At 36.9% G+C, this 14,373-nt stretch overlaps 1 protein-coding gene across 1 annotated transcript in view; it reads left to right on the top strand.

The window, feature by feature from the left end:
• Window positions 1-14,373, top strand: part of TRPM7 (transient receptor potential cation channel subfamily M member 7) — a 118,528-nt gene that overhangs the window by 91,796 nt on the left and 12,359 nt on the right. The window contains exons 27-34 of the mRNA XM_079767471.1: window positions 140-201; window positions 2,458-2,554; window positions 5,696-5,766; window positions 7,606-7,640; window positions 9,863-9,888; window positions 13,397-13,447; window positions 13,528-13,593; window positions 14,065-14,348. Coding sequence (XP_079623597.1) covers window positions 140-201; window positions 2,458-2,554; window positions 5,696-5,766; window positions 7,606-7,640; window positions 9,863-9,888; window positions 13,397-13,447; window positions 13,528-13,593; window positions 14,065-14,348 — 692 coding nt within the window. The remainder of the gene's footprint in view (window positions 1-139; window positions 202-2,457; window positions 2,555-5,695; window positions 5,767-7,605; window positions 7,641-9,862; window positions 9,889-13,396; window positions 13,448-13,527; window positions 13,594-14,064; window positions 14,349-14,373) is intronic.

Below are 14,373 nucleotides of genomic sequence, written 5' to 3'. Positions count from 1 at the left end.
GAGCTACACCAAATTGCAAAGCCACCAAAACTACTTAAAAACACCACAAATCACTTGTTAATATAGACTTAAGTCAATAACATCATTTGGATAGATAAGAAAAAAACATTTTTGTTGTAATCTTTTTTCTCTCTTTAAGGACACAGAGAGAGCATGGATTTACAGAGACTTAAAGAAACCTCAAATAAGGAAGAAATATTCGTAAGTAAATCTTTTTAACAGCATAGCTCAATTTTATTTTGCTGTTTTGGGGTTTTGTTCAAAATAGAATTAGACATTTTTTAGTAAAAATAGAGATTTAGCAGAAACCATCATCAACATGATAATTCCAAATATTTGAAGCTAAACATAATTTGAAAAAAGAAACAATTAACAAATATGCAAAAATGTACAAACAGCTTGCATTTTAAAACTAACGTAAAATAAATCACATATTTAGAATTTTTAAAAAATTATTCTCCTATATGTTTCTATTGACTAAATATTTATCAAGTTCAACTCTTTCTCACAAAAGTTTATGAGAACATAAATCTGGCTCTCAAGGAACCTGTAGTCTAGCAATAAACTGGATATGCCAGTAACTACAATATAATGTGCAAGTGCATTTTCAGTAAGTGTTTCTTAAGTAAATTTTAAAATACAGAGAAAACTGGCAACAAAAGTTTTGTTTCCTGGCAGAAAATTAGTTTTTGTTTTTAACTGTTGTTTTCATAAATTAACCATAACTATTTAGAGCCTTAGAGGTTATAATGTAGTTACAGGAAGGAAATTAAGAAGACTAGAGGTCCAGCTGGTGTAGCTCAGTGGTTGAGGGTCGAGCCATGAATCCCATTGAGATTCAGTACCTGGTCAGGGCACATGCTCGGGTTGGGGGCTCAATCCCATTAGGGGGTGTATAGGAGGCAACCAATCAATACTATTTTCTCTATTTCTATCTCTCTATCCCTCTCTAAAGTCAATTAAAGAAACACACATTTTAACCATTTGTACACCATAAGCGTCTATAGACGCAAGCGGCGGACCTTTTTTAATTATGGCAGTTAACTGGTTAAAAAAAAAGACTAGAGAAATATTAAGCTTCTCCTTTCTTTAAAGAACTGAAGTGAAAATAATCAGGTGACAAATATAATGAAAAACAAAGCTATAGCCAGTTTCTAGGAGTGATTATTCCTCAGATGTCCATAGTTAATTGTGTAATTATTGTCAGAACATGTCACTTATTGTCCTGCATATAAAAGAAAGTTTCAAATGCATTTTAATGATATAAATACTAACATTTGTATATTTAATAACATATTCTGATTGAAGTATTTTACTAAAATAAATAACTTAGCTTAATGTCTGTTAACTAGATTTTGTTAACTTGAGATTTAATTGGTGGTGATATGCAAATTGAGATGGAATAATTACATGGGGTGCTTTTTGTTTTCATATTGGCCTTTAAGTTTCTATTTCTTATCTCAAATAGGACCAGCAGAATGATATAAGAAATAGAATTCTGGAGTATTCAGAGTTGTCTAAATGTCAGGCAAATTCTCTTTAGTATATGTGGGAGTCAAAGTCAATTAAAAATATACCTATGCCTTTAGATGGAAGAAGTAGGTATAAGTTCAATGGACTTACCATAAAACTATAATTTACATGTTGTTTTCTAACCATTTTATCTCTGTGGCATACTTTTAAAGATCTGAATTTTTTTCATTATATATAATGACCAAAAGAGGAGAGAACTACATAAATAGGTTGAGTGCATTAGGTAGCCTTAGCTGACATATGATGATGAAAATGCAAAGAAGGGAAGAAGAAAGGAATGAGAAAAAGTAATAAGTAAAAAGAACAGATAAATCTCTACCAAAGTTGGTTTTAATAATACCTAAAATGTAGACATGATATGTATACATTCCATATAAGGTTTTTCTTGAACATGTTTTAACTGTAGTGGATTTTTTAAGTAAATGAAGGGTTTATGGGCCTTTATAAATTTTAGTAAAGATGTTTATAATTGGAATTATTTAAGCTTAAAATTTCTTATATGTTTTTCTATATGCATATATCCTTTTATTAAAAATCCATACTCACTATATTATTTTGCTCAGTTAGAAAAAAAATAGAAATTTAACAAGTAATCGTCAGATCTTTGTTATATAAATAGCTCATAGAAACTAATAAGAATGCTACCAAAACACCCTAAAAGAAATTGCCCTTACCTCCTCTTTACCCCTCAAATCACTTATTATCACTGTAAGTGTTAGTATAAAATAGGAGCAACAATAGCAGGTGGGATATTTTGATGCAGTTTTTTTATATTAACATTGAAGAAAATAATTGTAATTTGTAATATACCCTTCGGTGTCCAGGTAGAATAATAAAGCACATGAAACTAAACAGATCTACTTAGGATAATGATTTGAAATTAATTTTAATTGTTTTTAAATTGTGTGTATGTACAATATACAGAATGATATTCCTTCTGAAAACACTTTGAAACACCCGAGTTCTCATGCTGGATTTACTGAGTGTCACCAAACTTCTATTCCTCTTCATTCAGAACAAGGTGAGTGTTTTGACTCTGAATTATGTTACCAAGCATACACATTTAAGCTTTAAATGTATTTTATGAACTTTTAAAAAATATATTTTATTGATTTTTTACAGAGAAAGGAGAGGGAGAGAGAGTTAGAAACATTGATGAAAGAGAAACATCAATCAGCTGCCTCCTGCATACCCCCTACTGGGCATGTGCCTGCAACCAAGGTACATGCCCTTGACCGGAATCGAACCTGGGACCCTTCAGTCCGCAGGCCGACGCTCTGTCTACTGAGCCAAACTGGTTAGGACTAAATGTATTTTATGTATATCACACATATGAGTAATGAATGTTTCATGAGTCAAAAAGTGAAGATTCTGGTACATCAGTGTTGCTGTAACCTTGAATAAAACACATAATCCTAACATTCTAATACTTTTTTAAATGTTTTTATTGAATTTAGAGAGAGGGAAGGAGAGGGAGAGAAATATAGAAATATTGATGAGAAAGAAACTTTTATCTGTACAGTAATTTAGTCAACCTGTTTTTCTAATTTAACTTTTAAAAATAGCTAATATATCCCTGGCCAGTGTGGCTCAGTTAGTTGGGCTTCATTGCCTTCAGGGCACATGCCTGGGTTGCTGGCTTGTTTCCCAATAGGAGGTGTGCAGGAGATGGTCAATCAATGTTTCTCTCTCACACTGACATTTTCTCTCTGTTCCTCTCCTTCCCTTTCTGTCTAAAAAATAAATAAAAATATTTTAAAGAATAAATTAAAAATGAATAATAATAAAGCAAAAACAGCTAATACATTTACTTGGTTCAAAATAAAATACAAGCACTTTGAAAATAAATCTCTCTCATTCTGACACTACATATACCAGTGTTGTTTTTTATCTTCTAGAATTTCATGCTTATTCAATCATGCATGACAATATAGTCTTTTCTACCTCTCTCATCTTTTCTACAAAAGGTAGCATACCATACAGTGTTGCTTTGCACTTTAATTTTTCTCTTAAAAATTAAATGGCCTAGTGTTGTTTGCATATCATCTTTTTTATGAGTCAGTTATATATGCACATAAATTTATTACTCAGCTTCTCAGTTATGTACATAAAACCTTTATTAGGTTCCTTAAGAAAAATAGCACTACCTTGTCCCTCTCACCATCATTTCTCCTTTCATTCTCTTTTGGTAAACAGCACTATCAAGTTGGGTTTATTCCAGAAATACAAGTTGGTTTAACATTCAAAAATATAATTAATGTATGATAACAAATTAACGGAGGAAAATCATGTGATTATCTCAATAGCTACAGAAAAGGCATTTGATGAAAATCAACATTCATTCATGATTAAAACTCTTAGAAAAGTGAAAAATACGAGTTTCCTATATCTCCAAAACGTTATTACAAAAAATTACACTTTATAATGAAATATTAAAAGTCCTAAGTGGGGAACAAGACAAGAATTCTGGCTGATACTATTTCTATTTAACATTGGAGCCAGAGCAATCAGTGAAGGAAAAGAAATGGTAGGTGGATTAGGAGGGAAGAAATAAAACTCATTATTTTCAGATAATATGGATGTTATTTCTAAAGTTAACGTGCTTATAACTTTTATACCCTCATAGTTCAGTTTTCTTATTAACCTTTCACTAAAAAAGGCAATGCTTGAACTCGGCCCACCCCCACATACACACACCTCTCTGTTCCCCATACACACACCCTTGCCCTTTTCCAACAGTATAGTTATATCATAATTTTGGTTAGATGAACACGAGATTCTCTACTACTTGGCTAAATTTCTTCAAGGTATTCTGTCAATTTCATCATCTTGAAAAAGTTTTGCCCGTAGTCTTCTAATATATTTCAGTCTGGTCTTTTTGCCCTTGGAATACAAATTTTGTTAGAAGATTTCCATTCACCATTTATTCAGCGGTTTTCATTTATTGTATCATTATTGGTAAATTCTCTCCAAGTTAATTTATAACTTAACATCCTGACTTTAAAAAAAAAATAGGCTTATTTCTAGTTTGTTTAGAATCAACAAAATAGATACGACAAATGTGGCATCTTAAATCAGGAGGAAAGATGAAGTGTTCTGTTTTTGCCATTACAACGAAATGATACATCAACAAGATTACTAATTATAACATTGTTTGTTATAGGCAAGATAATGAAATCAGACCAAATGTTCATCTGTAGGTGTTTGGTTAAATTATTACGTATCCATAGTATGAAGTTCAATATAGCATTAAAATGAAATCTGTGTAGTGATATACACAGATTTCCATGGTTAAGCTTTAAAATCCAACAACCAAAATTCCTTAAGATATCCTATCTAATTTATTTTTCACAAAAATAAATTGAGTAATTATGCTAATTGAACCTCACGCAATTGCAAATATGGTGGTGCCCACAGCCAATAAAGAGGGAATATGCTAATTGACTCACACCCTCAAAGATGGCAGCGCCCACAGCCACAAGATGGCGGCACCCAGTCCCCTCAGCCCCACCGAAGTCCCCCAGTCCCCTCAGCCCCTCAGCCACCCAGGGCCAGCCCAAGGCACAGGCAAGCCTCAGATGGCAGCTGCCCAGCCACCCAGGGCCGCCCAAGGCTCAGGTAACCAGGGCTGGTCGAGGCTTGTGCTGCCTACAGTGGCAGCAGCAGGGGTATGATGGGGGTGTCGCCTTCCCCTAATCACTGGGTTGCCTCCCACCCCTGAGGAATCCGGACTGTGAGAGGGGAAAGGCCAGGCTGAGGGACCCCCCCCCTCCAGTGCATGAATTTTCATGCACCGGGCCTCTAGTATAATGTATATTATGATAGCATTTATGTAAAAAATGAAGGGATGTGGGGGGTGCATATACATAGACACAAACACCGAAAATATCCCTGAAAGGATACACAAGAAATGTGGGAACAGGAAGAAGAGCAAGACTTTTTTTCTTCATACTCTTGTTTCCTATTGCCTTTTCACAAAAATAAATTGAGTAATTTTGATGTCCTGCCAAGAAACCCATGGGCCTCATGTAATTCTGATGTTCAGCACAGCTTAGGAAAGGATAAATTGTCTTATGAATGTTATACTATGCCTAGAAACACTTTGTGTTTGGTTAGTAAAAATATTTAGTTGTATAACTTTTGTTTTCCAATTTTCTTTAAGTGAAAAGTAGCAGTAGAAGGCCATCTACAGAAGAAACTCACGAAGTAGACTCCAAAGCAGCTTTACTACCGGTTTGTACATTTCAATTAAACAATGCCTCTTTTTAAATGCACCTTTGTTAGAGAAGAGCTAAAAGATGGTGATATTTTAGATTATATCTGGCTTTCAAAAGAATTTTTACCTGAGAAAACTGACATCTCTATGGTAGTTTTAGAAAAGAGTTTCTTCCTGTAGTGAATAGCCAGGAAATCTTTAAAAAAAAATAAATTATTCAAGAAAAGAAAGGTAGGAACCTCTGTTTGAATTGAAACTTATTATATGAAGTAATTCCCAGCCAATTGAGGTAATATTTGCTTTTATAAACCCTTTTTAAAAGCAGTCTCTGATAGAAAGCAGAAAAATGGTTTCTTTATAGTTAAGTTCAGAAATCAATGCTCTCAATTATGGTCCTGGATTGTCAAGAACATTATTAACTTTCAGCTATATGGAGATAGATTATATTATTAAAATTCATGTTATTTGAAAAAGTTACTTGAATGGGGAAAGGGGGTTCGTACAGAGTTTCACAGTCACAATTGCTTTTTCTGGAAGGATCCATCTTGAACTTAAGCTGCACAGTATTGCCCCAAATACCATTCCATTGAAAATGACCTCACAGTGTCTAATTACAAAGCTCATGGGAGTCTGCCCTGGCCGGTAACTCAGTTGATTAGAGCATTGTCCTGATATGTCAAGGTTGCAGGTTAGACCTCCGGGCAGAACACATACAAGAAGCAACCAATGAATGCAATAAATAAGTGGAACAATGAAGCTCTTGGAAGTCAACTTACATAGATAGTATTAGAACTCCAACAACTGAAGATAGCAGAATTATTGGTTACAGATTGTAAAGTATGATTAAAGTAATTAAAGCCATAAAAGAAAGTATTACAAATAATGAAAAAAAGAAAAAATACTACTCAAAAAAGACTGGCAAATTTGAAAAAAATCTAGAAATAACTTACTGGAGGTGAAAATACTAGATTAGGCACAGCAGAACAGAGAATTGCTCAATTGGACCAGAATGTAATGTAAAATTATACTTAGATGGAAAATATACTAAACAAAGAAATATGGAAAATACCTCTAAATTGGCCTTGAAAGGATAGACAGAATTTGAATAGATTATAAATGGCTTAGAATTTTGCAAAATGCTGAAATATATATGTTTATTTGAATTCAGGAAGTGTAGCCCAAACTGGGGAAGTAAAAATAAATCCACAGCTATAAATATCATTATAAAACTACCGAATGAAAACCATATGCACACATACACACAGATAAAGACTTCAATGAAAAGTGCCTAAATGTTACTAGTGATTTCTTTGTTCACAATTTGCAGTATTTTAATTTCTCTTTTTTTTTTAAACTTAAAAAAAAATTTTTTTTAATTGATTTCAGAGAGTGTGAAAGAGGGAGATAGAAACATCAATGTTGAGAATCATTGATCGGCACGTCCCCAGGGGAAATCTAGCCCTGCAACCTGGACATGTGCTCTGATTGGGAATTGAACATCACCTCCTGGTTCATAGGTTGACGCTCAACCACTGAGCCACACCAGTCAGGCTAATTTTTCTCTTAACACTTTCATGTGTTTTTCTTTTGGCAAGAGACACATCTTATCTTTGACGTCATAGAAACAGATGCATATTTAAAGAAAATAAAATAGCTACCAAAAGCTAGGCTATATGTTATAGGATATAACACTCATGAAATTCTTTATTCCACCTTGTGGAATTGCATTATTTATTATTATTTTTAGCCCTTCATTCTTAAAACATATTATAGGAAACAAAACAGTGCTAAATGTTTCTGATTAATCTAGAGATATTTTTCTTTAACTTTTTGTTTGTGTTTGTTTTTGACTAAAGGATTGGTTACAAGATAGACCATCAGACAGAGAAATGTAAGTAAGCCTTTTCTTATCATTAGCCTGTCAAGTATCGTAGCCTTTTTTTTTTTTCTTTCTTCTTTGCATCATCTCTGTAACACTCCTTTATCAACGGGTAATGATTATTTTAGCATCTCCTGTCTTAACATAGAAGAGGTTGGGGAAACTCGTTCATTATGAGTTAATTATTAATTTAAATTTATAATTTTGTCTAGTTATACTATAATTATAGTCAGATTGTAATTACAACTACTAAAATCATCTTTATAATGATACAATTATGATTTTATTATTTAGTTTTGTTTTCAACTTTATCTTAAATAAATTTGTTCAAAGTCCTAGTTTGACACTTTAGTTCTGCATTTGCATAATTACTTTGCCCATCATTCTAAGCAACAAACCTTGCACTGGTTTTGGAAAGCACTTTGGTAATTAGAGCAGTAATACATAGCCTCCCTACAGGAGGACCCACTAGAAAGCTGGAAACAAAAGGCAATCTGATGTTAATCATCCCCAGAAAGTAAAAATTTTTAGTATAGATTAAAGATAAAGAAGAATAAAAGAGAATTTCTGTGTTTGCAGCTTGGGAATTAGTATGCTAGGATTCCAAAGAACATTTTAAAAAAGCCTTTTACATCCATTTGGTACTAGAAATATGGTAGAGTTACACTCTGATATGGACTACTTGAGAAGGGAAGCTAGTTTGATGGAGATTATTCCACAGTGTTTTCCCCATTTTCTTCTGTGCATCAGAAATAGATGTGAATATATTCAGAAGGAAATAAATCAAATGCCCCATGGATAAGCATTTGTTGAAATTCTTTGGGTACCCTGGCCCTGAAAAGCATTTGGAAAACCTGTCTATATCAGACCTCCTCAGAGAATACTATCTTTTATAGCTAAAACCATAGAAAGTAAAATACAGAATAGGTACTAAAAGTTGATTTATTTTTAATTCTCACCTGAAGATATGCTTATTCATTTTAAAAAGGGGGAGAGAGAGAGAAACATCGATGTGAGAGAGAACATTGCCTTCCATTTGTGCCCTGACTGGAAATTGAATCCACAAACATTCAATAAATGGGACGACTTTCCAACCAACTGAGCCACACTGTCTAGGACAAAATTGATTTAATTTAGCTAACAAGAGAACATTGTCTTAAAGATGTTGATCCTTAGAAATGCCCAGAAAGGTGGAGCTGGTCAGCATTCTTTGGGTGCTGAGAAAAGTGTGGCTTAGCAACAGACAATGAACGATGCTAGGGTCAAAATACTTCTTATACAAATTTTTATGTTATTACAAATCAACAGGAAACATCAGGATCAGATAGAATGTAACAACTAGAAAGAGACTGCAAAGGTCCTCTACTCCAGAGGTCCTTTCTGGTCTAGTTCTATACAGAGCTGTATAATGGGAGAGCTAATCCTCTAATCCATTTTTCCTTTTCCATTTCACTCTCCTTTACACCTATTTCTCTAATTTGCATGATATCATGGAATTAATAGAACCTCCACACTTAGTACCTCTATACATTGATATGAATAATACATTCAGTATTGAAAAAATTTTGTTCAACATTGCAAAATGACATCTATTTACTTTTCTCTCACTTCTTTGCCCATCAATTCTATTGAACTATTTTTAAAATCCTACAGTCATTTTAAGGCATTGTTATATTGAGTCTCCACAAATAGAGATGTCATGGAATATTGTATCATTAGTATTAAACTTTCAGTTTGACACCAGACTATTAATATTTATATAGGCATAAATTGGAGGTGCAGGTTGTTGATAAAGTATATGCATATGGATATCTACATATTCATGTATGCTTTTAGCATTGGCTTAAGGGAAAGGGCAAATATTTAAACAAAAGTGAATCTGGCCTAGCCAGTGTGGCTCAGTGATTGAGCATCAACCCAAGAACCACAAAGTCATAGGTTCGATTCCTAGTTGGAGCACATGCCCAGGTTTCGGGCTTGATCCTCAGTAGGGAGCATGCAGGAGGCAGCCCGATATATGATGTTTCTCTCTCATCGATGTGTTTCTCTCTCTATCCCTCTCCCTTCCTCTCTCTAAAAATCAATAAAAACATATTAAGATTTTAAAAAGTGAATCTGAACCTCAGAATTCCTTAGTAACGTATTAAATCATAATTTCACGAAGTAAAAAATTATGAGTAGCTAAAACTAAAGTTGTGACATAACTTACAATATATTTTTTGGTATTTCTTTAGACCATCGGAAGAAGGAACATTAAATGGTGAGTCCATGTTGTAGATTTATTATGAAAAAAGTGAGGATCATATATGATTTATTATAGCAAGTACTACATTATCCTAAAATTTTAGACTTTGTGTTTTAAAAAGCCAATGCAATACAAAGTTCTTCCCTCAACTAGCTTTTCTTCAATATAGATGTTTCACAAACACATGAAGTCACCTTGTGAATGATGACCTCTTTACTACCACTCTTCATCCCTGCAGCTCAGCCTGTTCCTTTCCTTATATTCCATGTTAGTGAATGATGCTTTTTCAGTTAGGTAGTTAAAACCTGAGTGGGAGTTATTCTTGACCCCCTTGACCTTGTACTCACAAAGTCCAGTTGTAGTTACCTCCTAAATATGTCTAGAATTTATCTTCCACTATACATCCTCCTTTCAGTTTAGAACTTCATCATTTTTACCAGTAAACCTTTTATTGAAGTGTACTAGAGGCCCGGTGCATGAAATTCGTGCACGGGGGTTGGGGGTGTCCCTCAGCCCAGCCTGCACCCTCTCCAATCTGGGACCCCTCAAGGGATGTCCGACTGCCCGTTTAGGCCCGATCCACTAAACGGGCAGTTGGACATCCCACAATCCAGGACTGCTGGCTCCCAACCACTTGCCTGCCTGCCTGATTGCCCCTAACAGCTTCTGCCTGCCAGCCTGATCACCCAATAACCACTCCCCTGCCAGCCTGATCGATGCCTAAATGCTCCCCTGCCGGCCCGATTGCCTCTAACTGCCCTTCCCTGCTGACCTCGTCACCCTTAACTGCCCTCCCCTGCTGGCCTGCTTGCCCTTCACTGTCCCCCCTTGCAGGCCTGGTCATCCCAAATTGCCCTCCCATGCTGGCCCGGTCACCCCTAACTGCCCTCCCTTGCCAGCCTGGTCGCTCCTAACTGCCCTCCCCTGCTGGCCTGGTCACCCCCAACTGCCCTTCCTGGCAGGCCTGGTTGCCCCCAACTGCCCTCCCCTGCCAGCCTGGTCCCCCCAACTGCCCTCCCCTGGTGGTCCGGTCACCCCCAACAGCCCTCCCCTGCAGGCCATCTTGTATCCACATGGGCGCAGCCATCTTGTGTGTTGGAGTGATGGTCAATTTGCATATTACTCTTTTATTAGATAAGACTAACGTTCCCGTTGCAGGAAGTTTCCTGCAATAGGGCTTCCTGTTGCACTATCCCACCGCGCCTGTGCTCCTCCCTTCTCCGCCAGCCCCGCCTGCGCTCCTCCCTTCTCCCCCGGCCCCGCCTGCTCTCCTCCCTTCTCCCCTGGCCCTGCCTGCGCTCCTCCCTTCTCTGACCCGCCTGCGCTCCTCCCTTCTCCCCCGGCCCTGCCTGCTCTCCTCCCTTCTCCCCCGGCCCCGCCTGCTCTCCTCCCTTCTCCCCTGGCCCTGCCTGCGCTCCTCCCTTCTCTGACCCGCCTGCTCTCCTCCCTTCTCCCCTGGCCCTGCCTGCGCTCCTCCCTTCTCCGACCCGCCTGCTCTCCTCCCTTCTCCCCCGGCCCCGCCTGCACTCCTCCCTTCTCCCCCGCCCCGCCTTCTCTGCCAGCCCGCCTGCTTTCCTCCCTTCTCCGCCAGCCCCACCTGTGCCCCTTCTCCTCCGCCCCACTTGCTTGCATCTCTGCAGCTTTGCTCCCTTCTGCAGCTCTTGGCTTCTTTCTACGCTGTCTTGATATGCAAATTAACCGCCATCTTGGTTGTAGTAATTTGCATATTCACCCTGATTGGCTGGTGGGCGTGGCTTGGCTGGTGGGCGTAGCAAAGGTGCGGTCAATTTGCATATTAGTCTATTATTAGGTAGGGTAATATGTATACAGAAGAGTGCAGATAAGCCTCCATGTCAGTGAATTCTCACTAAGCATACCCATGTAATCAGCCCCCAGATCCCGAAACAGAATATTGCTGATATTTCAGCTCCTTGTGTCCTCTTGTTAGAACCCCTCTCCCCAAAAAACATAATAGGTTGGTTTGTACCAGTCTGAGAGAGAGAGAGTGTGTGTGTGTGTGTGTGTGTAGTATATAAATTGAATCATACAGTATGTACTCTTGTGTCTAGCTTCCTCCTAATATATGTTTTATGAAATTCATCCGTATTGCTGTGTGTAGTGGTATTTATGCATTCTCACTACTATACACAATTTCCTTGTGTGAAAATACTGAATTTTCTTATCCATACTATTATTTGATGGGCATTTCAGTAGCTTCCAGTGTGTGGCTATTATGAATAGTGTTGTTAGGAGCATTTTTGTTTATATTGTTTGGGAAATATACCTAGGAATGGAGTTGCTAGGTAGTAGGGTATGCGTATGTTCACATTTAGTGCCAAATAGGTTTCCAAAGTGGTTGTGCCAGTTTGTCCTCCCTTCAGTTCTACCTTCTATTCTGTCACCAAAATGATTCTTCTGAAAGATCTGATCTTGTCACTCCTCTGCTTTACATTTTCCTCACTGTCATTGCACAAAGCCCAGTGTCCTTTCTTAGTACAGTATATTTGGCTCTTAACAATTTGGTATTCCTTGCTTTTATAGCTTTACCTCCTATAGCTATGCCTATCATCTTGCTCATTAATTTACAATCTTGGTTACATACCTGAATACTTGTAGAGAATCATTTGTATGATGATATATACCTACAGAATTAGAATAATTTGGAGTGAGCTCTGGGTAGGTGTATGTTGGAAAAAACCCTACAGATGATTTTTATATCAGCCTTCAAACTCTCTTAAACTAGGAGGCGTTTGGTACCCCCTTCTCTATAGTCCTATTTTGTGTGTATGTACTTATGTATATACTAGAGGCCCCGTGCACGAATTCGTGCATGGGCGGGGTCCAGAGTGTTGGGGGCCCATTGGGGCCTGGATCAGGTCGTAGTGCGTGTCATAGCCACCAGTTGTTCTGGTCATTCTGCTGTTCCGGTCGCTGGGCTTTTACATATATAGATACTATATACTTATCACTTAGCATTAAAACTTTTGACTAACCTCCATCTGCAAGACAATAGGTTATTTTTTCATTTATATTTTAGAAGCTTAACACATAGCATATTCCGCTTATTTTCCATCTTTCTCACTACAGTTAAAAAGTAAAGTCCTCAATTGAATTTAGAGATGGAGGGGCTTTTTTTCATGTTTCACATTACAGAAATTCATCTTTTCATGATCATCACACTAAAATAGTTACATGGCCACAGGCCCCAGCCCCAGCCCCCAAAGGTCCAAAACTGAAAAATATTTCTCTTTTTGAGCATGGGGTATAGAAGCATGCATTTAGGACAGGAGAGTGTGAAGCATGTGCTTTTTCTCTCCAGGTGTCTGAGGTCACACCACTAATCTGACATAGTGAAATGGGGTAAGATGGCACATGATGGACATGTTTCATTGTTTTTTGTGTTTTTGTGAAGAGAGAGATTACATGAAGGAAACTTGGGATGATTGTATGAGAATATCTGTCTGAGCAAAAATTTATACTGCATTAGTACCTTTAAAAGGGTCTCATTTGTTTGATGTTTTAGGTCTTGCTTCTCCATTTAAGGCAGTTATGGATACAAATTACTATTACTCAGGTCAGTAACATTAAAAACAAAATTTAATAATATTTTTAGCTTTCAGGGATTTCATTTTTTCCTCTCTCATTTTTATGCAGCTGTGGAAAGAAATAACTTGATGAGATTATCCCAGAGCATTCCATTTACACCTGTGCCTCCAAGAGGTAAATCCAAAAAGTTAAAGAAATAAAGGGGAAAAATCAATCCTCCATTAATATATGATTTTTAGTTATAACATGGAACATGGGTGTTAATAGACGAATCACACTAAGAAGTGTTGATTTCATATAAATGTAATTAGCCTGACTACTACAAGAGTCAGGTATGTATCAAAAGTATTGAATTTCTGTTTTTTGTATATCCAGAAGCAGTGGTGTACTCTAATTCAGATAATTCATTGTCTAGTAATGAAAGCATAGATAAATTGACATCACAGGGTTTATGGAACAGACACTTCTAACCTCTTGTATACTAATCTGGTCGCTTTCTAAAAGTTTGTTGCCCTTTATAAAACTAGAACTTAGCTCATTTCTTTTATTCCTTACTTTATCTTAACCAGATACCTTTCAGTTTTTATTCTACATTGTCATTTTTAAAGTGTCATAATTTGACCTCAAAATGTATTCATGTTGCAGGTGAGCCCGTCACAGTGTATCGCTTGGAAGAGAGTTCGCCCAGCATATTGAATAACAGCATGTCTTCTTGGTCACAGTTAGGCCTCTGTGCCAAAATAGAGTTTTTAAGTAAAGAAGAGATGGGAGGAGGTTTACGGAGAGCTGTCAAAGTACAGTGTACCTGGTCAGAACATGATATCCTCAAATCAGGGCATCTTTATATTATCAAATCTTTTCTTCCTGAGGTGGTTAACACATGGTCAAGTATTTACAAAGAAGATACGGTTCTACATCTCTGTCTTAGAGTAAGTGCTGGTGAATGCATAATGG

Source organism: Cnephaeus nilssonii, assembly GCF_951640355.1.
Source record: "Cnephaeus nilssonii genome assembly, chromosome: 4".
Classification (NCBI taxonomy): Eukaryota; Metazoa; Chordata; class Mammalia; order Chiroptera; family Vespertilionidae; genus Cnephaeus; species Cnephaeus nilssonii.
The sequence above is the reverse complement of the archived record's forward strand: the minus strand, read 5'-3'. Positions and strand labels throughout refer to the sequence as shown.